At 41.2% G+C, this 27,420-nt stretch overlaps 2 protein-coding genes across 3 annotated transcripts in view; one reads left to right on the forward strand and one right to left on the reverse strand.

The window, feature by feature from the left end:
• The window catches only part of BMX (BMX non-receptor tyrosine kinase), a 42,495-nt gene extending 35,559 nt beyond the window's left edge, over window positions 1-6,936 (forward strand). Inside the window, exons 17-19 of the mRNA XM_019746241.2 lie at window positions 1,706-1,824; window positions 4,438-4,595; window positions 6,479-6,936. Of these exons, the coding sequence (XP_019601800.2) occupies window positions 1,706-1,824; window positions 4,438-4,595; window positions 6,479-6,553 (352 nt within the window). The 3' untranslated portion in view covers window positions 6,554-6,936. The remainder of the gene's footprint in view (window positions 1-1,705; window positions 1,825-4,437; window positions 4,596-6,478) is intronic.
• Window positions 6,937-8,448: 1,512 nt separating this feature from the next.
• Window positions 8,449-27,420, reverse strand: part of ACE2 (angiotensin converting enzyme 2) — a 38,778-nt gene continuing 19,806 nt past the window's right edge. For both annotated transcript variants that reach the window (XM_019746337.2, XM_074323404.1), the window contains 10 exons: window positions 24,646-24,872; window positions 22,348-22,492; window positions 19,996-20,094; window positions 19,165-19,287; window positions 18,585-18,757; window positions 17,258-17,316; window positions 14,892-14,992; window positions 13,266-13,382; window positions 11,183-11,377; window positions 8,449-9,426 (listed from right to left, as the gene is read on the reverse strand). In XM_019746337.2, coding sequence (XP_019601896.2) covers window positions 9,318-9,426; window positions 11,183-11,377; window positions 13,266-13,382; window positions 14,892-14,992; window positions 17,258-17,316; window positions 18,585-18,757; window positions 19,165-19,287; window positions 19,996-20,094; window positions 22,348-22,492; window positions 24,646-24,872 — 1,348 coding nt within the window. In that variant the 3' untranslated portion in view covers window positions 8,449-9,317. The remainder of the gene's footprint in view (window positions 9,427-11,182; window positions 11,378-13,265; window positions 13,383-14,891; window positions 14,993-17,257; window positions 17,317-18,584; window positions 18,758-19,164; window positions 19,288-19,995; window positions 20,095-22,347; window positions 22,493-24,645; window positions 24,873-27,420) is intronic.

Consider the following 27,420-nt stretch of genomic DNA (forward strand, 5'->3'; position numbering starts at 1 on the left):
TGGATCCCCTCCCCCATACTACCTCTGACTACCTATAAAACATGTTTCACCGCATTTCCTCACCTATAAGATGAAACTGTACTTCAGAAATTATCTACAGTCCCTTTTAGTTCTTTCAACATTCTGATAAATATTTTCTAAATTTAAGAATAAATTCCATGAAAGCTCCTAAATATTTAAATATAACATGTTACAACCAGATTATTTGGCGCGTGCACACACACACACATACACACACATACACATTTTCAATCAAGGCTCCTTTAGTCCTAGCTGGATTTTTTCTTAATATCTGTTCAAATGGGTAGAGCATTAACACTAGGAAAATTTTTGTTGTCATGTTCATTTTCTTTACCACCAAGTAGGCATGAAAGTTGACTCTGAGATTCTATTGATGGGTGTTCTATCATCACTTCATGATTTGGAGAAATCATTTTGATTATGATGACAGTTTAAAAGAGGCTTCCATTTCCTAATTCTGTATCCTCATAGTATTTAAGCCTTGAATCCAATTTTCACGATTTTACATAGGAAATGAGGACATACATGCTGGACTTTCCATTCATTTTCTTATTTTCCTATTTATAAGACTCATTATTTGTTTTTTTGTGAGCAAAGATATAGGGTTCGCCTCTATGAATTATATAAATAGTATGTGCTTATTGTAAAACATATAGCAAAGGTGTACAAAGTCAAAAGGAGAATCCCCACCCACCCCTTCATCCCATTTTTAGCACTAGGAGTACCTACTGCTAACACATTTGATGGATGTCCTTCCACATCCTATTCCTAAGTACGTATTCCCAATCATTTACACAAGTAAGTACATTTACCATTTGTTTCCACAAAAATGGAATTGCATTATATATACCTGCATTTGCACATTTCCATATATCATGGGCATCTTTTTATTTTGGTAAATATAGAGCTATCTCACTTTTAATGGCTGCATATTAGTCTATTGTACTAAGGCACCATATCATATTTAATTGCTTCTCAAAATGTGGACAGTAAGATTAATTCCATTCTTATCATTATTATAAACAAGAGTGTAGTGAATATCCTTGAACATATATTTTTATGGTCTTGATATCTCCATAGGATATTGTTGTCTATCATTGTTTATAATAGTAGACGATTGGAAGCCATTTACATGGTAAAACAAATTATGTTAATCCATAGAAGGAATTCAGCCATTAAACACGATGCTGAAGAAAATGTAACCCACATAGGGAAAATGTTCTTGATATGCATTAAAGGAAAAATAAAAACAAACCTCAATACGACAAAACCCAATTTTGTTCACATTATATATACACAGAAAAAAAGATCGGGAAGTATATAAGCAAAAAATTGTACCTTGAATGGTAGAATTACAGGTTATCTTTGGGGTGGGATTCTGAGTGATTTTTTTTTTTTTTACTTTTTTGTGTTTTTCTATATTTACCAAATAGTTTGCATTGGGATTTTGGTATTTTCAAAGTTAGATATCATTTTTTAAAGTTTACAAGTCATAAGCAGCCTCTAGCTAAGCGTACACATTGAAAGGAAGGACACGATGCAGAACACAGTGGCCCTGGGCTGAGACTGGCTGCCGCCATGTTCTCCATCAGCCTGTCTGCCAGGAGGCAATGGTGGGCAGCAGAGGTCTTCTCATCTGCACAACCAAGCAGCTGATGCTGTGTGTCAATGTTTCTCCTCATAGGTATGTTCTTGATGACCAGTATGTCAGTTCAGTAGGAACAAAGTTTCCGGTCAAGTGGTCAGCCCCAGAGGTGTTTCACTACTTCAAATACAGCAGCAAGTCAGACGTATGGGCATTCGGTAAGAAAATGGCCACAGAGGCCCCAACCGCATTTTGTAAGCTGGCTTCCACAACAGGAAACCACAAGAGCAGCAACATCCATTTTTAGCAAAAGTCCTGAGCACTTACAAAATTACCTGTATGGCCTGAGACAAGCAAGAGTTAGAAGAAGATGATCTTTCCTTGGGTCTGCCGCATATTGTATAATTTCCTGCTATCACCTTCTCATAAAAGCTCTTCTACTGCAAATTTCCAACAATGTTTATAAAGGAGTCATTGAGAACTAAAACCGAGTTTGCACGAAGGCCAAAACATTGAAGGATTTATAGTAGAGTCATAGACTTTTGGCATGAAAGCAGCCATGATAACCATTTCCTTCTGAATTGACCAGTTTGCCTGGTCTAAAAATCAAATGTGACTCAGTGCTGTCTTTGGCCCATACCATATCCTCGTTAAAATTCATAATTTAGATCAGGGGTGAGCAAACCACAGCTCAGGACCCAATCCAGTGGCCTGTACCTGTAACTGAAGTTTTATTGGCGCACGGCCATGCATTTCTGTTGTCTCTGGCTGCTTTTGTGCAGAGCAGTCACTAGACACTGCATGACCCCCCCAAAACCTAAAGTACTTACTGTGTGACCATTTACAGAAAAAGTTTTCTGAAGAAAATGTAACCCACATAGGGTTACAAAAAGATCTATATTGAAATTTAGTAAACATAAAACAGAAATAATTCTTATATAATGATTTTGTAGATTTTCTGATATTTTTCTGCATTGTGAGGAATGTCAGGCCTGTTTACAATCACTGTCAGATGGATCCAGGATAAATGATCCCAATTATTATAAAGTTATAGAATGTATTAAATTCAGCTAAGACCTATTTCATGCCTGTCTTGGTCCTCAAGCATAATAATTTAACTTTCTACATGACATCCATTAAGACTCCTAAAAAAATCCAAAATTTAGTTAGCCATTGATTTTTCTATATGACATGATTTTCAAAAATAGTTATTCCTTTTGTTAAAGTGGTATTGTTCATTGTAAAAATAATAATAATAATTCAATGTATACAGAAAGAAGAAAAACCACAAAGATGGCATTTTGGTAAATACTTGATGTCACTTTCTGCTGATTAACTTGTCAAAATTAGTTTCAATCTCCTTGTTTCAGTTAATATGTCTTATGAAAGATATTTTTAAAAATTAGTATGCTTACTCAATAGTTATACGTTGTTTTTGACCAAAAAAATTGCATTGCCCAGCTTGATTACTTAAGCACGAGAACATGGCTTCCGATATTTTCTGGCTGTTTCCAAAAACTAAATCCATTCTTAAATAATTTGTCTGCAATACGGACATTCAAAATGAACAAGGGCCTCTGAAAGCAATCCTCAAAGAAGAGCTACAAAGATAGTTTAAGCAGTAAAATTATTCTCGAGATAAGTGGCTAGCCTTCCAAAGAGAGAGTTGTAAAGAGAGCAACACGCTTTGGGGTGGTTGCTTTAGAATGTTTTGGTTTCTTTTTAAAATGCAGCCACAACTTGTAATATTACCTTATTGTAAACAATTTACACAAAATCCGTAGCCCTAAATGTCAAAGAAGTTTTGAAGACAGTACTTCAGTTATGGTTCTAGAACAATTTTCTTCCTTCTTACATATTTCTGGTTTTCTGAACTTTTAAAGCTGACTGACTATTGAAATTTTCTGGCTTAGCCAGTATGACGGCAAAATGGCCACCATTTAGAGAGCAGTTAAAATGCCCCTGTGCTCTATTAAATGCTCTGGGTGTGTTATCCTATTTATTCCTCATGGCAACACCATTATGTGTGAATATCTTCATATTGTACACAGGGAACCTGACAGAGAAGATTAAGAAACTTGCCCAGCTTATAAGTGGCAGAATTGGGCCTCAGAGGCCACATCTGACTCACCCCAAATGGCACCCTCTTGACCACCATGACCACAACTCAGTTTCTTAACCTGAAATCCACAATGCCCTGCATGGGGGACTGTGGACATCCAGAAATCAAACACAAAAATGCTGTGCATTTATGGCCCCAAGGGAGAGCCAATGGCTTTTATCAGATTCTCAAAAGCATACTTGACCCACCAAATATTCTGAACCACTGTGGCAATAAGAAAAGGAGTAATGCTGTCAATGATTTTATCTATACATTTCCACTGAATGGTAATTTGATTGCACAATAAAATTGTTGCACACACACGGCCAAGGCAGAGAGAAAGGAAGGGTGAGGAGTTCAATCAATCACTCCTAAGGGCTGGAGCTGGGTAGTTTTGGGGTGGATGGAGGCCCCAGCTGCTTTTCTGAAGCAGCCAAGAATCTTGGCCCCAAGTAGCTCCCTCTGCAGCTACCCTAGCCATTTCCCCATTTACCAGCAAGAATGGGCGTCTGGGTCTCAGTAAACATGGAGGAGAGACCCTGGGCTCCAGACGTAATGGTACAGACCCAGCCTCCATACCCTGTCCCTTCCGCCAGGACTCGTTTCCCAGCGCTCCCTAGCTCTGACCCATAGCCTTCCTAACCTGGCCTGTGATGCTCATTCAACAAACTCCGTACCTTCTGACATCTGCTCTCTTCCCTTGTCTGCCGGGCCCCTCGGCGTCGTGCAGGGATCCTGATGTGGGAAGTGTACAGCCTGGGGAAGCAGCCCTATGACTTGTACGACAACTCCCAGGTGGTTGTGAAGGTCTCCCAGGGCCACAGGCTCTACCGGCCCAAACTGGCATCGGACACCATCTACCAGATCATGTACAGCTGCTGGCACGAGGCAAGTGCACCACCTGGGGGAGCTTTGGCTTTGCCACCCTGGGCAAAGCATTTTGGAGGGGAGGCACCTGCTACAGATCAGGTGGGAATGGCCCTGGGCCTCTGCCCTCAAGTGTTTGTCATCTAAAACAAGCAATGCAGGTGCCAACAGTTTAACAAAAACTTACGTTCAGCACTATTCTAAAAACTTCATAAATATTAACTCATTTAGTCATCAGGAAACACGTATGAGGTAGATACTAATATATTATCATGGCTAAAACTAACAAAAGAGGAAACAGAGACCCAGAGAGGTTAAGTGACTTGCCCAGGGTCACATATCTTTTAAGAGGCAGGCTGGCTAGTGTTGGGGTCGCTGTTCTTAACCATACGATGGTCTCTGCTTGAGTAGAAAATGTGTGACAGAGTACATATAACCACGTGTACAGAACACATATGGACATGATTCCGTCCTCTCTTCCCATACCTCCATGGAAGTAGAGAATAAGTCTCTTTTGGGGTAGACATGGAGCTGAAATTGCAGGGGGACTGATTTGCCCTCACCGAACTCAGTCTTCACTCACACACACACACACACACAGACACACACAGACACACACAGTGAAACTGAAAACACCAAGCAGTTTATAATTATACATGCACAATAGAAACAGAGACAAGTACCGGACTTACTGCCATCACCTGTCAGATGGAGAAGAGCAGACAAGAGTTGCAGCTGGGACCTCTCCAGCCCTCCTGCTCTGGCTCCTGGGGCTAGGACTGCAATATCCATGAACAGGGGGCCCTGAACAGGGAGGAACTGCCATCTTCCGGCAGATGGTCCGTGAAAGTGTGTGGATTGTGGCAGAATCCATTGAGAGGGGCTTGCACAGAGACAATCACCAACTGGAGGTTCTGCATATAGTGAGCATTTTGTACATTTTAGTCTCCCCTCTTTATATTTTATTTTGCAACTTTTGGAAAAACACAATTTTCATTAGATTCTGATTTATCTTTCCTGTACTTCTTTGCACAAAAATAAGCAGGTAAGTATATGCATGTTTTTGTTTCCCTTTCTTTCTTATCAAAAAAGTAGCGTACAAATTTCTCTCTGCAGGAGTTGCCCCTCCAGCAATGTGCCTATTTGCCCACAGTCTCACCACACAGAGCATTGTCAAGCTTCTGAATTCCTGCCAATCAGATAGATGAGAAATGGTATTTAGTGCAGCTTTCATGTCCCTCTTTCATTATGAGTGAGGTATATTTGTAAGGGCATTTGTGTATCTTTCTGAGAATTATGTCTTTTGTCTTTTCCCTTTTTTCTCTCAGATTTTTGTTCTCCCCACCTTGATTTTAAAAATCCCTTTATAAAGTGATTATATTTAGTTTACATTTTAACTTGGGAAATTTGACATCTTTATGGTACTGATTTGTCCTATTCAAGAACAAGAAATATTTTTCTATGTGTTCAAGTCTAAATTTGTATTTTTCAGCAGTGTTTTAAAGTTTTCCTCATTTGGGAGGTACATTTTTGTTAGTACTTTATTTTGGTGGTGTTGTTACTATAAATGGGATTTTCTCTTCCATTATGTCTTCTAATTGGTACACATATGTGAAGTCTACTGATTTTGTATGTTAATTTTATTACCACTCTCCTGGTGAATTCCTTTATTCTTTGGGTTGATTCCATCATTGATTCTTTTAGTTTTTCCAGGTATACAATAATATCTCATGCAAATAAAGATACTTTTTCTTTTCAATTTTTATGGCTGTAGTTGTTTTCTCTTTAGTAGTAGAAATGTTTGTAGTGTTTTAAAAGTTGCTAGCTTTAGGACTGAGGTATAAATATTTTATTTTTAATTACAATGTTCAGAAACTAAACCGTTGGGTTTTTCTTTTATTTAGCTTCCAGAGAAGCGTCCCACATTTCAGCAACTCTTAACTTCCATTGAACCACTTCGGGAAAAAGACAAGCCTTGAAGAAGAAATTAGGAGATCGGATGAGAATGAATGTAAATGTTGGCCAACATCTTTATTCTTTTTAAGGAAAGTAGCAAGGCACAGACAATGTAATCTAGCTAGTTCTTAATAGTATTCTGTGTGCTGTTTATCTGTTATAGTACCTAGAAATGAACAAGGTAGGAAACAAAAGATTTCCTTGAAATTTAGGTCAAATTAGTAATTTTGTTTATGCTGTTCTTTGTATTACACTTCCCAGCCTATAGCAGAAGCATATTTTCTGATTGGAATATAGAGAGGGTGTATAACATGTGTAAAGATTGAACAGAATTGAAAAATTACTTGTTGGATATTCTTTTCTTTATATTGTCACTCTCACGATAATTAAATATACTATTAACAAGTACAGAAATGTGGACATTTGCCTTCGTGTTTCAATGTCCTCAATCTTTAGCATGCATGCATGCATTCATGAGAATCAAATGGACGGTTACGAAAACAGATTCTTAGGAACTACCCCAGAGACTCTGGTAGAGCAGGTCTGAGTGAAGCCTGAGAATTTGTATTTTTAACAGGCGCCCAGATGTTCCTGTGCAGTCTGAACTGCCTTAGGGGACCTCATTATGCTGTGGGTGTCGTTCATACTCTTTCTCACCCCACTCACCCCCTCACCCCCCAACTATTTCAAATGAGCCCTCTTAGTTATTTGTTTCCTGACATTTAAATAATGATTCCTTTCTTTTCAGCAGAATTGCCTTATGATAATAGTCTTCTGTTTTTTACAGAGGCACACAAATCTCAATGCATAATAAATGGAACTTTAAAAATAACCACTAGGGCATTTATACATTCAGTGAGCATTTATTTAGCATGTACCATGTGCCAGGTTCTTTCCTGGTAGGGGGTACAGGGAGCAATTAACACATCCCCCCCTCCTCAGTGGGCCACAGTCACGTGGGGGTAGCAGCCTTTGCTGCGCTCTCCCATCCTGTCCACCAGGAACTGCAGCATAGACTGTGAACCCCCCCAAAGAAAGATGTCCCAAGCCTAAACTAGGTCTTGCTGGTGCCCCCTCCCCCCGCACCTTGAAGGTTGTTTTCCTTTCTTCTTATTTTTATGTATTTGATCTTCTAACAATCTTCTTTCTAACTAAAGGAACACGTGCTCATTGAAAAAAATTCAAACAATACAGAATTGTCTATTATAAAAAGAGGCCAAAGCCTGGCTTAGAAACCTGCCTCCGAAAATGAAGTCAAGCAAGACTTTAAGATACTAGTAGAAGTTTATCAGAAAATAAGTCCAGTGATGCTGGGGTGGGCAGGTAAAGGAACAATAGTCATACTATTTAAAACATGCACAATAATTGTTAAAATGCTGTTTTACTGTGTTTAGTGGTGGTTTCTGGCATTTCTCGTTGTTCTAAACCAGGGGCCTGCCTACACTGTCTTGGAAGCGAAGAAAATGTTCGTTATCCCCTGACTTGGCTAACTGATCCACCATCACCATTATCTCTATAGAATTTATTAAGAACAAAGTTATCTAACATTATGCTGGTCACCACGCAGAGTGAGTTGACAGGTAGAGTTTGGATATTTTGATCCATTTAACCTATCTTAAGTGAGTCTTCAGGTAGGTAGTGGATGCTGTGCTCAGAATTGGTCTGGGGATTCTGAAATATGTCAAAGCAGCATCAGGTTTGGTTCCTAACCTGAGGGTGTATGTCATCTTAACATACTCTTTTCAGACTGATTTTACAATTGCTTTGCACAATAAAGCAATTGAAGAAATTGGGATACATTCTAGGATACTTGGGAGGTCAAGGGTCCCAGGTGGTCAGAGGGCAACCTCGTCCCTGGAAGTGAAAAACAGACAGAACCTACAGAAGCCCCAACACATAAGTACCCATGACACCACAAGAGTGTGCAAATCGAGTATTTATTGAGTGTCTGCTTTGTGCTCAGCACTGCTCAGACATTGTGAGTGAATACAAAAGATTTAAGAAACTGGGTGCCCACTTCAGAGGGTGATATTCAGTTGGGATTTCCATTCAGTCCACAGTTAGAGAACAATAGAAGCGAATTTCTACCAGGTGTGCAGGGTGGGGGGTCATGGAGGCCCTGGGGGCTACTTTAATCTTGTCTGGGAGATGATGATCAAACAGCTTGGAACTGAGAAGGCAACACCTTCTGACACTCTCTGGGTTCTTCTCTTTTTAGACTTGTCATCCTGTAGAAGGCATGGTCTAGTCCAACCCCTACTGGGCAAATCAGTATAGTACTTAGATTACGTTAATGTGGAGAGAGCGCATCATCCTTCACACGTGAATTTAAAGAAAGTGAACAGTGTGTGTCACTCCCAATCCCTGGAGCTCCATCAGCTCACGTGCACTGGCCTTAGAAGCCATCCAGCTAGATTCCGTAGAAGGTTCCTACACTTACTCCTGCCATGTAGCTTTTTTTCCGCTCCAGCAACACAACAGACATTTCCATTTCCATTACCCCTGAACAGCCCGGGAGGCTAAAGACACACTTTCTCTATTATTCTCAAAGATAAACATCTCTTTTAGGAAACAGAAAAGAAGTCAAATGTTGATGCAGAAATAAATACCAAAAGCAATGCAAGTGAAGAGGCCCTCCCCTCGGGCATGTCTTCTTTGGACAATTTTCCTGAACACAGCCATGGTTCTGATATTTAATAACATCTTTATAATCTCATATTTTCTGGACTACGAAATTAACATTTACATACAATGAAATCACCTCAAGAGGAAATAAAATAGATTTCTCTAAAACGAAGTCTGAACATCATCACCATTTTGGAATCCTGGATTATTTTCTCCTTTACTCAAATCCACGGAAGAATAAGGATTTTCTTCACTTCTTGCTTGATCTGTCCTGTTAAATAAAGTGAAGTCACCTTAATATGTTAGAATACTAGAATGTTAGAATGTTAATATGTTACAATGACATGGCCTCCCTTAGACTCCATTGGGGTCTTTTACATTTCAGCATCTAATCACTGGTGTATTCATTTGCATATCAGTCCCCTTGTAATGGACTATAAACACCTGCAGTGCACTGGGTTCACTTCTTTAGCCCTGTGATTGTCGAGATGGCTGGCAGAGCAGTAAGAGACTGGGTAGGTTTGAGCTCTGGAGTCAGAGAGGCCTCTGGGCCTCAGTTTGCTTATTCAGAAAATGATGGCAGTTATGTGGCATCAATGAAATAATGCTGGCAGATCAGTCACCGTACTTGGCATGTAATCCTCAGTAAATATTAACCATTATTATTATTTTTAAGAACTCAGTGGTCATGTAGCCAATCGCCTCATTTTAAAGAGCTCCCCTACTAAATTAGCAACTTCCAAAGTATAAAGATGCGGGTAGGACAGCTTTGTAGTACACAACAACCAGCTTTGGAATCTGGTGTATATCCCAATCTGTTACTCATTAGCTGTGTAAACTTGAGAATGTACTTGGCCTCTCGGAATCTCAGTTTTACATATATATGAAGATAATTATGTATTTACATCATAGGTTTGCTGAGGACATTAATGTATGAAAGTACTGAGCTGAGTAGCTGGTCTTATTTTTCTGTGTACCTTCTATTGACATAGTGTGTGGCATGCTGGAGGTATCCCCAAATAACTGAATGAATTAACTTTGGAATAGCATCTCATGCACAAATTTTTAGTAAGTAGACGAGTGCTTCTCGTACTGTAATGTGCATGTGAATCAGCTGGGGGCGGGGGCTTTACTAAAATAAAGGTTCTGATTCAATAGGTCTCCCAGAAACTGATCATTTTGGTTAGCTTTGGGAAGAGAACTTAGAAGCAAAGAGTGACAGGGAGACTTTATGTATCCTTTTGCATTAAAAAATTTTTAACCATATGGATGTATTCTATTCAATACCTAATTTTAAAAATGAAGCTACTTTCGGGAACTGAAAATCTCTATAGTGAAGAAAATCGAGCAAAATAGACTAGTGCCTGTAAAAATTCCACGAAGAACATGTTTAAATAACCTAAAATGTGTGCATAGAGTTTTGTTCTGTGTTATAACATATTATTAACCTCAGTTACATACGCCCAATGAAAGTAAATGATTTCTCAAGATCAGGAAAAAATATCTAGTGGCAGAACAAGACTATAAACCAGGCCTCTACTGATTTAAATCCTCAGGGAACTTGGATCTTCAACTCAAGAACAAACGAGAGGGTGCCTGACCCATGAACTAAGGGAATGGTAGGGAGCCTGAGACACCCACGGAGGAATGAAGATGATTCAAGAGTAGATCTCAGAGCTCACTCTTCAACGATTTCACAGTTCAAACCCATCACCAACCCAGTGTCTAGGCTCATGCCTAGACCGGGGAGGATGCATCGGTAAGAATAATCCTCGGCGCCCACCTGCTGCCGAGTCTGCAGTGCCTCTTGGCAGTAGGGCAAGGATGCTGGGCCAGGATGGAGTTTCCCAGCACGGGCGTGCCAGTACACCCCAGGCTGGACACCTACGGTGTGGGAGGGCTGGACGGGGAAGTGCTGAGGAAACCTGATCATTGTTCTGTGCAACCTGCCACTTACTGCACATTTCCCAGTTGGTTTTCCCTAAACCTTTGTTTTCGGATAGCTAAGTCTAGGAAAGATCACTTACTTCCTTCGGTCTCTGATTCCGGTGATGATGAGCACAACAATCCCCACCACTACCACTGCCATCACAACCCCGAAAACAATCAACCATATGGTGACAGGTGGCTGGTAAGGGGGTCCCAGTGTCGGCTGAATACCCAGAAACTCCAGGCTGTTGTCATCCAGGCGGAAAGCATCATTGATACGGCTCCGAGACATCCTATTCCCAAAAGCAAAACACAGGCAACAGGGACACTTAGGCAAAATAAAATGGCGCGTAATTATTTACTCTATATATCATTGCTCCTGAAAGGATCCGATAAGGCTTATCCTAAGAATGTACTCCTTACATAACAATGAAATCAGGTCCAATGCAAGATATGAGTTTTGACAATGATGCTCCTTTCACAACTTACAACCTGGATTAGGCTTGGCAACAGCTTCACTGGAAAGTGGGTTGCAAGTATGGAAACATGCAAAGGGCTGGCACTTGTTCATTTGTGACGATTGTGTTGCAAAGGCAAAGTTAGCATATTTGGCAAGAACTTCCCTTCTGTCAGAGTCTGTCTACAATGACTTTATATGAAATAATGGAAGAGGACAACGGGCCCACCTCTTCTACCAATGAACCGGGTCCTATACCCAGCTATATTTTCCAACTAAAAGGTGTCGACCTTTGGAGGCAGCACTGGGACGAACACAGGAAAGGGGCCTTTGCCAATTTATCCAGCACCAGGATGGGACATGGCTGAATTTTATAGAGAAAGAAAGGATGGAGATTATTTTTCAAACAAAACAAAAACTAGCAAAATGGAGAATATTCTGGATGGAAAACCAAAGTGTCTGGCATCCCACCCTCCTACCCTTGGGTAAAACGCAGGGCAGGCGGTCAGAGCCCACCCAGGGAGAGAGAGAGGTCAAAGCAGAATTAGTCATGTAACCCTTGGCAACCTCAGCCTGGAAGAGTCTCAAGTCATTCTGGAAACAGGAAGTTCGAGGTCCCCTGCAGCGTGCAGGAGGGCCGTGCTCTTTCATGATGATCTCAGCTGGCACTCTTCCCCCAAACAGAGACAAGTCATTTGGAGGAAGTCAGTGAGTCTCTGGGCGTGGCTGGGTTGGACATCCCAACTAAGTCAGATTTTCTAGACACACACACAGCCCAGCACATTTTAGTTCTGCTTCCAAAGATGAAGAGCGGCTCAAGGGGGCCACCTAGTGCGCTTTCCCACAGAAGTGGGTATCCTAAGCTTTTGAACACAAGGGGAACCAGCTACATCTACCCATTCTTTGCTTTTGTTGTTTTGAGAAACGGCTGAGGCAAATGGACAGGTTGTTGCTTCTAAACACTCACTGTGCACAGCACGTCCCTCTCCTAACGTGGAGGTTCCCCAGTGTCTAAGGAAACCTATTCCTGTCTACTTTGTTTCAGACTTGGGTTAGTTAAATGGATCCTACATCAAAGTCCCCTAGCAAATGAAGGCCATCAATACCTGCCCATGTCCCTTCTGCAGTGAAACATCTCCCATGAGTGCTAGCCAGACTTTCTTCAGCCAGGACCTGCTGCCTCTGCTGGAGAGCATTCTCGGGTCACAAGAGTCTGCCCTGCCTGTGGGCCCAAAATGCTGGGGGATTCATGTCCCCTGGAAGCAGTTCTCAGCCAAAGAGTGATGGGAGGTGGTGAATAAATACCCCAGCTCTGCTGGGACAATTCAGGGGCATATTCTATACAGTCTCCCAGAACTCTCAGCAGAATGAAGCTCTATTGAGCAAGGGTAACTTGCTCAATAACAGGTCACGCATTATCGTTCTTCAATTGTCTGTCTCCTGTCCACATTTCTGTCAGTGCTTCTTCAGATCACCTCCCAAATAAACTACTTACACACTCAAATGCTGTCTAAGGGCCTGCATCTGAAGGAACCCAAATCAAGACAATGCCGTTGCTATGACATCCTCCTGGAATTAAAACCCATGATTTTATGATGAGGTAAAACATGTAAATGACTCAGATCAGTGCCTGGCACACAGTAAGAGCACACTTGCTATTAGTTATTGTTATTATTGCATTTGTTAACCCCTCAGCCTTATATAGTTTGAAAGTAAATGATCACCTGATGGCCCCTTCAACTTCCGGTCTAGGAATGATGTCAGACAGATTTCCAGGTGAAGTGACATGGAAGTTGAAGGAGATTCTTGGCTTCAAATTACTCACCCACACGTTTTCGGCCCTGTGGACAAACAAGAGAAACATCTTCCTTTGTAAAGAAAGGACACAGTAAAGAGAATGAAGACTTCTGCTGCTGGTGAAAAGGAGATTAGGGGGAGGGTCACAGGGCGAAGTAGGAGATATGGGGCAGGGCAACGACTGAAGAATGTAATTGTCCAAAAGCTTAACGCTGCCCAAAGCACATGAACTCAACTCCGTAAGTTTTGACAGCAAGTCTTGGCATTATTTCTTCTGCCACCATGTAAGAACCACATTTGTTTTCCAGGATAGAAAAATTTCAAACTAAAAGCACCAGAGGAATCAGCGAGAAACCACTGGTGACCCAGGATTGTGCTAAACAACCTGGTGAGCAGCAGTGGCTTGGTAACATGGACAGAAGTGGTGAATTTACATCCTCCAACGCTACCCCGCCCAACAGAGGTGTCATGTTACACCCACGGGTGAGGGGGAGGAGTGGGGTTCATAGTACAATGTGACAAGGCTGTGCTCTCACAGCTGCCAGGGTGATCCCAGGAAAACCTAAGGCAGATCATGCAGCTCAAAGCCCTTCTCACTCAGAACAAAAGCCAAAGTCCTTAGAACGGCTTGTGAGGCCCACGGGAACTTTCTTCTCCCCTCCCCACCCATGCCCCAGTAGCACCCTAACCGTAGTACCTCCTGCTTATCTTCTATTAGCTCTCTCGGCTCCAGCCACACTGGCCTCCTTGCTGCTGAAGGATAGTCGTTCCTCAGCATCTTTCCATCTGCTGTTTTCCCTGACTGAAACATTTCCCCCTACTGTCGGCCTTACTGGCTCTCTCTTGCTTTTATTGTTTATTTATGTATACTTATTTTTTTTAAAATTTTTCAATCTTGGAAAATTCTTTATTTTTTTTAAATTAGCTTCAGGTATATAAAACAATGTAATAGTTAGACATTTATCATTTATATCCCTCACACAGTGATAACCCCCCTCTGGCTCTGTCTCTTGCTTCAAATATTAATGAGGCTTTTTCTGACCATGTTAGTTAAAAGTGAAGCCTATACACACACATGCACCAGCACTCCCCAGCCCCTTTCCTATTGTATTTTTCTCCCTAGCGCTTATAACCATCTAATTCTACTATATTTCACTTATATATTTTGTTGATTGTCTAACACACACACTCACAAGTAAAACATACGCATTAGAACACAAGCTCAATGAAGGCAAAGTTTTCTGCCTTTTTCTTTCCGTGCTGAGGGTGCATGAGAGCACTTGGGGGAGGGAAGGGAGGAGGAAAAAGGAGAGAGGAGGGGAGGGGAGGGGAAAGAGCATATAATAAGAAAAATGCTCTTTACAATCTACAAGTCAAATAAGTCACAATCATCCCTAAATAGAGTGATCCAAATTCCAGAAAGTCAAAGTTTGAAAGATATTAGGAGGTTTTTCTTAATTTCACTTGAATAAAAGGTTAAGCATATCTTCTCAGACCCAAGAATAAGGGAAGTTCTGATGGAAATAACTTGAGAGCACAGCAAATCAACTCACCCAAAAAGAATTGTCTGGTGTTTCTCTTTTAAAAAATACTCTCTCATGGCATACGCAACGGATGACCGGAACAAGTACATTTCATTGTCATTCCATTCATACTGAAAATTCAAAAGAAAAACACTGCTCAGTAGGGATCACAGGATACATGCAAAACCTACAAGAATGTGCATCTCTAACAAGCTCCCAGTTGGTACTGATGCTGCTGGTCAGGCCAAGAACCACTGGGTTCACTGATTCTTTTACTTTAGTTTGGTGTAAACTAAAATAAACACCCTGAGGGCAGGGTGTTTATAGAGGGGAGTCACGCAAGTCATGGATTTTGGTTAAAATGTCCATATACTGTAGACAAATATGCAGAGTTTTTACTATTTTATAGTAAATTCTCAGATATGTATAATGTAAAAGATAAAGAAACTTGAGGTTCAAAGGAAAAAATAACTCTGTAAACAACAAGACAATTTGTTTGTTCTTGTTTTCCAATCCAAAACAATGGCTTATGCATTTGCATAGTCTATGAAAAACTTGTTAAAAGAGAAAAACAAGCATTCACTCTTTCCTCCAGTAGATGGCAGTAGAGATCAACGAATGGCACAAAGTTTGCATCTGTCCTTGACCTCTCAGGAAAAACAATTACAGGATTTCTCAAAGGAATTGTTACATTAACTACAGCTTGATATCACTCAGGTTTGAGAAAAAGTTGCTCTAGTACTAATAATATTATTAATATCACTACTAATAATATTCTGGTTACTATTTCTATATTAAAAAAATAAATAAAGGTTGAGTTCTCTCAAAAGATCCAGGTGGACTTAGTCATGAAATAGCTTGAACTGGACAGACATTCTGGCTCTGATCCCCACTTTGGGGATGTGTAGCTGGTGTGCTAGAAATATGGTTCTGGTCTCATCAAAGGAGTCTTTTACTCAGTACATTGGCCTCAGAATGTTACACCATCAAACCCTCTGAAGAGTATTTACCAATTCCTCACTGCATGGAAAGAACACATGGCACAGATGTCAAAATAAAACGAAGATAATTGAAAGGGAACCCAGTCTGCTGGATACTTTGGAGTGATTAAAGTTTATTAGGCCAAGGGAGAGCTAATAAAAACATGACAGAAAGAGAAATAATCCCACAGACACTCAATGATTGTTAAGAAACAGTAAGTTGAATTTTATGGTTTGGGAAGTGATTCACGTCCATTTTTATTATTTCTTTCTTAAATGTTCATTTTTGACTCCTACTACGTTATTTATATTCAGATGTCTTACTCATCTGTGAAATTACACTACAGGTACTGTGGAGCCTTGGACAATATTTAACTTCCCAGGAAAGGAAGGGGATAGACATGCAATCTTTGGATCTTTCCAGTGCAAGTAACAATTTACTCTAGCACTTGGACTGTTTTATCCACTAGTCCCAGATTGTCTTTCAATCCTGCAAGGCCTTCAGGGTGCTATGTCCTCGCCCAGGCCTTCGATCCCCATCTGCCTGGGACAACCTTTTCCTCTTTCCCAGCCAAAGCCACTACTTCTTCAGACTGGATAACCGGAAACAGGTGTTTAGGAGAAGGCATTAGCTGATTAATGTAATTCACATGAAGGTGTGAGTGATATGATTTTCTGTAAAACATTTTATTATCCCAAAATGCATCTCTACATCAGTGGTTCTCAAACTTTGTTGTAATTAAAATCATTTGGGGAGCTTTTAAAACTCTGACACCCAACTCTTGATGCCACACCCCAGAGGGATGAAGTCAGAATCTCTGGGAATGGGACTCAAGCATTAACAGTTTTAAAACATCCCACGTGACTCCAATGTGCAGCCAGGTCTGAGAAACAGTGTTTTGAATGAGAGCATCGCAGTCTTTGCTGTGTACACACAGGACCTGGAGGCTTGTGCAAATGCAGATTCTGATTAAGCAGCACCAGGGCTGGGCCTAAGAGTCTGCATTTTTAACAAGCTTCCACGATATAGATTGACTAAACAAAACAAAGTAAAGGTCCCTACACTACTTCTAAAAACAAACCATCTCTCAAAATATAACCATGTTCTCTTCCTTGAGTATAACTAAAGATGATAAGAGTAAATTGGAAGGGTGGGTGGTTGTTATTTAAGATTGGATGTTTTCTCATTCTTCTTAACACTTTCAAGGTAACAAGGAATAAGTAGACATAGCCAATCCAATAAAGAATGTGTTACTGTGGGGGGGCGGGTAAAAGAGCAGAAGGCCAGAATCTGGGACTTGTTCTTAGGAGAACCACGTGGCCTCTCATCATTTAGACCATTCTGGAATGGGCCTGTTGTGTTCTATTTAAGGGAGGGCACGAAAAAGTCACGGATGCACTGTCCAGAATACTCACGGCGTTTTCTCCAAGAGCTGATTTTAGGCTTATCCTCACTTTAATGCTTTGGTCAGAGTCTGATTAAAGAGAAATCACAGACTATTGTTACAGGTGACAGATCGACCATGTGTGTTGTTTATTTCCTTCCCCTCCCAAGATCCCACTAAACCGACACTAAAGGAATTTTTTAAAAGGTATAAAGACACTTTTGGAAAATGAGAAGTAATGGAGGAGTGCTAAGTGCTTTCTCAAGGGTCAGGAAGCCATGGCCTAATGAGTACACCGAGGCAGTGTAGAACCCAAAAGTCCTGAAATCCCATACAAGCTTGGGATTAAGGTACATCTGGGGGTGGGAAGAAGATACTGGACTGAAAACAACAGGGATGAAAGTCAAGTATGGTTACAGCCACTTTGGGGAACAGTTAATCCTCCTATCCCATATGCTCTTGCATAGAAAATTACTTGGAGGTTGTGCTTCACCAAAACAAGAATTAATCAAGGAAGAAGACATGGAATCCAGGAAGCAGTGGATTCAATGCAGGAAAGCAGCAAAGGGATGACTCAGGATGAAAACTATGGTCCAGATTGAGACAAAAGGAAATAAGACTCCAAGAGGAAAGTCTAGGAAAAATGAGATTGAAAAGAATGGATATACCGGAATAGTTGGAAAAGATGAATGCACTGCATATAGCAAATCAGGCATAAAAAATCAATGGGGGAGTAGAAACTCCAGGACAAACAAAAAGCCACATAAGAAAGGATATAAAATACTATATTACTCGGCTCTGCAGACATTATGATGTAAATAATGATAATTTCTTTACTAAAAGTCATTATAAAGCTTTTTGGGAGAATGAGAAGGGGGGTGGAAGAGTAGGCAGAAGTGCATATCTAAAACTGACCAATAAAGAAATAACAATATACACAAATTGTTTAGAAATATGAAAGTAACTGCCAGAAAGAAGAGATAATAGCATGAAGGTTGTTGAAGGGTTTGTCTTTGAGGAGCAGGATTCGAGGACAGCGAGTTGGGGACTGTTATATATATTCTTTTGTTTTAAATATGGGGATTGCAGAGAGAGAGAGAGAGAGAGACAGAAAGAGAGAGAGAGAGAGAGAGAGAGAGAGAGAGAGAGAGAGAGAGAGAGAGATTTCTCACTGGTACATAGTAGGTACTCAGGAAATAATGCGTTTCCTCCCCAGTAAAATGGCAGTTGCCATCACAGCACAGTGAGAAGAGGGAGAACATACCCTGCTGTGTCAGAGCCCCGTGAGACCTGGGCCAGAGAAGACCAGGGGAAGAAGAAAGGGAGCCATTTGAAATGTGTCAACTCGATGAACTCACATGGACTCCAATCAGTGTTCCATCCCACATAAGACTTCCTGTTCTGCTCCTGCAGCCAGGTATACAAGGGCTCGAAGTATCTGAGCAGTGGGCCTACATCCATATTCCTTGAGTCCACAATATCTTCCAGTGTTTTGGTCCAGGCTTGTGATTTTCCAACGCTCAACATCTGGCTACATGAGAAAAGGGGAGGGTGGGTTCAGGGTCTTTTGAGGGATTCCGGATGTACATATATTCATATGTATGATCTATGGTTTCTCCTCTTTGGCTTGTCTAAGTTTGCTCCTAGCAGATGCGAAACTAAGGTGTGTTAACAGATGTATACATCCTTCAAGCTCTCCTTCCTTCCAGGTACTACAAAGGGAACGCTGTAGTTATGACAGGGAGAAAGCAGGTAGCCTTTGCAGCCATCACATGATCTAGCTTCCTCTGTGACCAGAAAAGAAACATTTAATTGGTAGATGAGGACATTTTGAGGACACTTTTCTTTTTAGAACAAAGAAATCAAATTTAAACCCAGGCATGGAAATGAGTAATTTTGGATAGTAGGAGAGGGTCAACATTTTGTAACATTTCTTACTGCAGCTTCTTCCCTGCGTCAGTGGAATTTGAGATATCACATTTGTGCAGGGGACCATCGTGTTGAGCTATTCGACACAGGGCTTCATGAAACTGGAATTCAAAAATGGTCCTTGTGTAATAACTGTAAAAGACACGAAGAAACAAAAAAGCAGGCCCACGTTTAGTTACTGTGGTACAGTCATAGATTGGAGCATTTATTTAAATTCTGAGGTCCTAGTAACCAAAAAGATACTAGTCAAACCTCTTTGTCCAGAAAGACCCGAACATGAAACCTACAGACTCATCATAACCTTTTTGCATTTCTGTATCAGCTGATAAAAATGCAGTGCTATTTTGTTAAATGTTAGCTCACATCTGTGTTGTGTTTTACAGATTTATAGCCCTTCCATATACATGATGTCAATCAATCCTTATGGCAGGTTAATATTATTTCCTCTTTACAAAAAAGAAACTGAGGCTTAGCAAATTCAAGATCTGGGCCTAATCAGTGAAGAGCATAGGGTTTGGGACTTCACGTTAAAAACACTCTCCCTTCCAATCACTCTGAACTCTGCCAGTAACAAGAAGACAAACAGAAATACTTGTTTGTTTCTCCCAAGGATACTATAAATTCCTTGATGTTAATTTAACCCAATAAATCATGGAGAGGTAAATTTAATGGAAATTGATATACAATTTTTGAGGTCTATTTTGAGGTTTTAAGGGGGAGGTGGGTGGAGACAAAAAGGGAAATTACAGTCATCACTTCGTAGATCACTGTTTCTTTGCCATTAGCACAGCTGTCCACAAAGCCTACAAGTTGAACCGTGAGAAGAAGAGTGTCATTTACCGGATGAATGAGTAATCATTAGCAACATGGAACAGAGACGCTGGGTCACAGTACGTTTCATCATGGGGTACAGGTTCCACCACCCCGACGATCTTTCGCCTTTGGGGAAAAAAAAGAAGAAACATTAGCTGTGGATCACTTACCATGAGAAGGCACAGTTGGGTGCAGTTTCATCAACAGATGGTATTTATACTGGAATAGGTTGTCAGACGTAATAGAAACAGTGCCAAAAATGACAGAGTACAACCCATTATGTGGTTACCTCTTCCTTTTTTAATTCAGCCAGACTATACCATTGGAAAATAGCTGTGTCTTCAAAACACTGATTTGATAAAGTGTATTTCTTGGCCAAAAACATACAGTAAAAGTCCTAATAATTTCTGTCTGGCACCATAGCTGATGTGCCCCTGGCAGACAGAATTTGGTCAAGTTGAAATCTTCCTTATTCTTCAAGGTTAGCTCAAGGCACCCTCCTGCCAGCACAGCGAAGCCCTCCAGCTCCCTTAGTTTTCTCTAGCCGGGCCTCCTTTGTCATTTCTCTCTCTGTTTTGTAATTGTTTACATACAGCGCCTTCTTCTTCCAGAGACGCGAGCTCCTAGAGGGCAGGGTGCCGTATCTCAGCCACCTCTACAGTTGCAATGTAAACATGGTGTCTGATGCTAAGGAAAGACTTCATGTGTATTTGTTGAATGAACAGAGTAATTAGTGCATTAATGAACCACCTTAAGGGTCTGCTTCCATTAGGGTACCTTTAAAAATAAACTAAAAGCGATCAAAAAGTAATTCATTTAGAAAAAAGGTAGGAAAACCATGTATTTGGCATTGTTTAAATATAATACATTTGTCTGATTGTGGGATCGTTATAGACACAATTTCAGTAATACGCAAATTCTAGAAACAGTGATTATAGATGTTGCTGCCTCCTTCCTCCCAAGTGGGATTTATGTTAACAACGAGAATCTTGCCGGAAAAGTGGCACTGATTTAAACTTAGGGATATGGGGCTCAATGTTGCATAGGTAAATCTTCATGACAAAAAAGAAAAACAAGAAAAACAAAAAAATTTGACAGGAGTCTCATAGATGGTGGGGAAAACATTTCCTCCCTCCCTCCCTTTCTGCCTCCCTCTCTCCCTCTTTCCATCCCTCTTTCCTTCCATCCTGCCATCCTGTCTTCTTTCAGAATCTTTCATCTAAAACCCATTTAGTTCATACCCGCACGTGCCAGGCACTGTGCAAGGCGCTTGGGACATGGTGACCAAAAACATAGTGCTGAAACCATTGAAAGGGATCACTCCCTGTTGCCCAAACATGCCAGGCTCTCTCTAGCTTGGAATTTTCTCTGTTCCCCTCTACACACACCTGCTTAACTCCCACACCTTTCTCAGAGCTCAACTTGGATGCCTCTCCTCATCTGACCCACCAGATTGGGCTTTGGGTCACCCTTTGGGTCCCCATGGATCCCCATTCCGTCCCATCACAACATCGCATGTTGTAGTGGTTTCATTTTCCACATTCCTCTGCAGACTAAAGCTCTTTGAAATCAAGGAGAACATCTGAAAGACCAGCATTGGATCCCAGTGCTTTGCGTAGAAGGTGGAGTCAATATTTTTTGTTTTAAAAGAATGAATAAAAGAACGAACAAAAATGGAGTAAATTGACCATGTCCTAAATAATATCACAGTGTAATAGGTGACTGAACACTTAAGAAGACAGAGTGAGAAGTTGTGTCACCTGACCCTGTTTGGGTGGGGTGGGGCAGAGCCAAAAAATGTTATCTGAGAAGAGGGCACCCAAATAAAGACTAAAAAAATTAAATGGAAGCAGCTGTGTGTGTGTGTGTGTGTGTGTGTGTGTGTGTGTGTGTGTTTTGATGGCATTTCCCACCCTAATGTACTTCTCTCTCATTTTCACATACAGAGGCTGCCAAAAAAATGTATACACATTTTAAGAAAGGAAAAAACTCTATTAAAACTGTAATACTCAATATATATCGATAACAAAAGATGAATACAAGTCATGTATATACACTTTTTTTGGCACCCCCGATATTTAGCCCCACATCACCTGATTTCAAAATTTAGCTATTGAAATCCCAGTTATTCTGACTGAAGAGTTCACTGAGAAGCCCAATCCTAGTTTCCTTAGATTGGGTTCTCCCAGAAGCAGACCCTGAGACAAGGTCCTGGGAAATGATCCCGGGAAACATTGGCAAAGGAGTGAGGAAAGTGAAACAGGGAAAGGAAAACAACCCCAAAAGGTGTGTTATCAAGCCAGTTACCAGTCAAATGCTTTTAAGTGAACAGCAAAGTCATGGGAAAACATTTTGCTGATTGCTTATTCATTGACTTACTTCATCTCCCACCACTTTTTCATCCACTCCTCTTTGGGAATTTCACCCTTAAAGACCATCCACCTCCACTTTTCTAACATGTAAGTAAATGGTAGCGTTCCAACAATATTCAGTGCTTGTTTGAGTAGGAAGTTTATTTCTGTTTCTGAAAGTAAAATGGAAAAGGATAAATATTAAGATGAGGATGACAGTGGATGTTTTGTGTTGGGTAATTTCCTAATCTCAAAATATTCCCCAAGATATACTCACTATAAGGATGATTACATGAGAAATATTGATAGTGGGCATCATAATATGTACATATAGTTTCTCAGTTAAGAGATTTACAGTAAAGTGAAGCTTTGGCTAGAACAGGTAAGATAAATCCAAAGTATCCTCACTTTTTTCATTAGTTTCAATTGCCTTCCTTAAGTACCTCTTATCAGAGCTAATTAGGGCTATTTCATCTACTTTCCCAGTCATACTATTTATTCTTGTAAATTCCATGAAGGCAGAGACTGGTAATGTTTCATTCAAGACTGTACACCTATCCCAATGTATGCTGTATGATACCCTCTGTGTCACTGTTAAATAAACAAATAATAAACAGATGTGGCCAAAAGCCAGCAAAACAGAAAGGGAAGAAAAAAAAACAAATGAAAAAGAGCCTTCCCGGAGGAAACCATCTACTGGATAATCAGAAGTACAATGTACTTTAAATGTACTGCCATCTTCCTTACCTGAGTTTAAAGTGATTTAACAAATTATGCTATTTCATTTGTCCTTTATTAGTGGTGTAAAAAGGCAGTAGGCTTCACTCCAGTGTACAAATGAAGCTCACTGAAATGTAAGCAGGGGGACATTATCTGCTTGGCACACCAATCTATCTCTAGTATCTAGAAATATGCCTTGCACAGTTTGTGCTCAATAAACGGATTTGGGAGAAGAAAGGAAGCGAGAGGGAAGCAGGGAGGGAGAGGAGGAATGAAGGGCCTTCTCTGTTTAACATCATTCACCGATCAGGGGCAGAGCCAAGGAAAGAAGAGGAGTGTTTCAAACCAGAGGTTTAATCATGTTCACTACTGGCTTAGTGATTCAACCATCTTTGCCTGCTGTCAGGGAATATTTTTAAAAAAATGATAAAACACATAATTGTCTGTCAATTGACTTCCGAATGACACTTGAAAAGTAGAAAAAGGTGTGGTTATTGTAAAGCCCCTTCCCTTTGTTGCTCCCTTCATGGGAGGATGCTGCTACTCATTTATTTCCCACTGGGTCTGCTTACAGTAAGCCTTTTCAGACAGGATGATGGCTTTACACTGACCTACTCCCAGGCCCTCATGAGATCACCAAGGTCTGGGCCAGAAATCAAGGCAAAGTGAATTGCCCACACAAGAATGAAGCTCTTGACCTTGACCTCACTGACCAAACCTTCCAGCCAGCGGAGCTGATGTTTATATCCCAAATAACTAAAATGAGAGGACAGAAATACATGAAAGAAAAGAACATACTTGGCTCTAAGTGTCCCTCTTTTATGAGGGAGAATCAAAAGCCACCGCATCCTCACTAAAGAATCTGGATCTTGTGAACATTTGTCCTGTTCTATCAAGTCCAAGCCATCCCAAGAGAAACAGGCTGCCTCATCCAAAGAACAGCATGGATCTGAGGGGATGACACAGGGGCAAATTCATGCTTCCACGGGATGAACGGAACATTTCAGTCCCTTCCAATCTTGATATTCCACTACCCGTTCTTTAAGCGTTCCTAAATCTCAAGTTACCCTTCACTTTGTGTAATATGATGGGAAAAGCTTTAGATTAGGGCTCTGGTTCTGGTTCTGCCATGTTGCTTTTTTACTTTGGGCAAGTTACTTTCCTTCTCTTGTCTTCAGTTTCCTTCCTCTGTGAAATGGTTCTTAGAATCTGTTCCAGCTCTAACACTGTGGGAAGTTTTTACCTAGAACCAGAAGGATCTAGTCAGATCTCTGAGTAATTAGCTAAGTGACCTTGGATAAGCCATTTCAGTTCTGTGGGCCTGTTTGAACATCGTTTTTTAAATCTTCTGTTAGATGTTTCTTGGAGTTCTAAGACCATTCATTCAGTTCTCTCTCTTATGCCCTTTTCAAAGATACAAAACCACAAACTGGTATGTTATGATAAATACTTTAAAAAATTTTTACTAGTAGCAGTTCCCAGTTACTCATAAATACCTTATACTTTATGTGGCAAAAATTAAATATATGCTATGCATGATCATAAATACCTTTGCCCACATCAGGCTAAAGAATCTCAAAAACAAGCAACGAAAAAATGTCCATACCATTGTCTTCACGAAAATCAGGTGACAGTAGACCCATGGTTTTCAAATGTTTAGGTGTAGCTACAGAAAGTGACATGACTTCCCCAACAGCTTCATGGAACCCTTCATTAGCTCCATTTCTTAGCAGGTAGGGTTGTGAGGCATAGGCCATGTCATACTGGATGTGTCCCATCTCATGATGCGCTGTCAGGAAGTCCTCCATTGTCACCTTCGTGCACATCTTGATCCTGCACACACATGGGCAAGATTAAAATGAATTTCATTGATTTATCAGAGTAGAGTTGTATGAGATATTGGCAGCATGGATCATCTTCCCAAAATTCATTCGCCAATGATTCTGAGGACCTATCTTTTATGTCCTAGAAACTATAGAAGGTGCCCAATATAAAGTGATGGGCAGGGCTGAATCCTGCTCCCCTGCCCACAGACTAAGAGGAAGAAAGATAAGCAGAGTCTACAACTACAAAAACTCTGGGACGAGTACTCTGTATGTGATCTGTAGACAGGCTTTGGACATAACAACCAGTGAATGCAGGCACAGTCCCCTAGACGCACTAAGAAGGGCATAACTGAGGATGCAATGAGCAATCTGGACCTTGATCTACATGCAGAAGTTTACCAGGTGGATGGCAGGAAGGGACAAAAGGTTGACATTCCTGGAGGTGTTCAGTTGAGAAGAGTGTGGCATTTAGGACACCGGAAGCAGTTTGGTATAGCAAGGATAGAGAGGTAGTAGAAAGGGTTAGAAATGGACATTTGGGAATCATTAGCATGTAAGTCAGGGAGTGGACGTGGTGGGCTATGCATCAGGTGTAGAATGGTGAGAAACGAGGGCCAAAGACAAAGCCCTAGGAGGTCCCAATACATACAGAGTGGGGGGAGGAAGATGGTTCAGAGCAGACAGAAAGAGAAATGAAAGAAGTCCAGAAGAGGGTCACAATGCAGAAGCCAGTGAAAAACAGCATTTCAAAGACAGCTCGTAAGTGTTATCTAATGCTGCTGTGGCCCAACAAAATAAGGAGTGTGTTTGGCAGTTAGGTGGTGGTCCTTTTCAACTTGGCTAAAGTAACTTCACTCAGGTAAATATAAGGGCCATATTTCAGTAAATTTCCAAATTAATCTTCCTACCACTCTGACCATGTCATCTCCCTGATAAATTCCCTTTAAGGACTCCCCATTGCTTAAGAATAAACTCAACATCCTTTATACATCCCAGCATGACCGGCTTTTCTAACTTGATTATTCTCCATTCTCTTTTGAAAGAATAGCGACTACATACGTAATGTCTCCTGTATGTAAGATCCTGTGCTAGGAAACGTACAGACACTCACTTTTAAGCCTCACTCTAGTACTGGAGTCAGTAAACTGCCCTGCGGCTGAGCACCTGTTTTGACAAAGTTTTATTGGCACGCAGCCCCGCCCATTTGTTTCTGTATTATCTAAGGCTGCTTTCATGCCACAAGAGAAGAGCTAAGTAGTTGTAACAGAGACCAGCAAGGCTGAAGTATTCACTATCTGACCATTTACAGGAAAGGATTACCAACCTGTACCCTAGTGGATGCTGCTGGGGCCCTGCCCACACCTGCTTTACCAGGCAGATCCATCCATCTCCCAGTTGCCTGAGCACAGCCATTGAAGGCCAATGGCTGCTTCCTTCTTCACTGCCTCAATCAGATTATGTCCCCCCACACCCTGGGGCAGTCCACAGCCAATGACGGACTCACATGGGGGCACAAAGGCCAGTCCTCTTGTCTCACAGTGTGACCAGCTCTGTGGTACAAATCACATTCCAGACAGCCACAGACAGCCACGTGAGATCAGGCTGCCGCAAGTCTCCAGCAGAGATCACATCCTCACTTAACCCTTTCCCCTGCCCCATCCTGCGCCCCTCATTCCCCTTTGTCTGAGAGCTCTCCCTCAGCACAGCACTTGTACAAGAATCCCCATCTCAAGCTAGGGAACCCCACTAAGATACTCACAAACCTGCAGACTGGGGATTTCTATTCCACTTTATAGATGAGGAAACTGAAACCCAAGAAGATTAAATACCTTGCCCACGGTTGCCTAGTCATTAAGTGACACCTGGGATTCCGAAGCCTGTGATCATTCTGCTATATGACACAGACCCTTCTACACATGCCCTTTATTCTAGTCTAACTTGCTGACTCCAGGACACAATGCCAGGTCCCGCCTCTCTGCATTTGATCCTGCTATTCTCCCAACCCGGCGTCCTCCTCCCAGCTCTGTCTGTCCAAACCCTTCTTGTCTTTCAAGTCCAATTCAAATGCCACCTGGAAAGGCCTGTCTGCTCCCACCCACTATTCCAGGTGTGGTTGGTTCTGTTCCAGTTCCCCCTAGAGTGTTCTCTGTGTTTCTCTTATGACACGTACAACATTCTCTCTTTTACGCCAGCTTATTTATTCACCTGTCCTGTCTCATTTATAGAGGGAAACATGGAGGGGAGGATCAGTGCCTGATTCACACATCCATCTTCCATAGATCTTAGCACCAAACTTTCCTAATGGGGCCACCACCATACCCATGACCATGCAACTATAATGTGTGCATATTATTTCAAATGAGGCAAATTGTCTAAAGGTTCAGGTTAGAGCTTGCTGACAATCCCCTTTTCCTGGGAAAGCCCAGATGTGCTCTCATGGGCTCCTAGCCTTTGTTCAAGGAGAATTCATTCCTCTCTTTTGTGCTCAGAGAAGCAGAGAAGGAATCCAAATTCATCCTCATCCCTGCCTCCTTTGTTTCCCATTTTAGTATTAG

This window comes from Rhinolophus sinicus, chromosome X, assembly GCF_036562045.2.
Source record: "Rhinolophus sinicus isolate RSC01 chromosome X, ASM3656204v1, whole genome shotgun sequence".
NCBI lineage: Eukaryota > Metazoa > Chordata > Mammalia > Chiroptera > Rhinolophidae > Rhinolophus > Rhinolophus sinicus.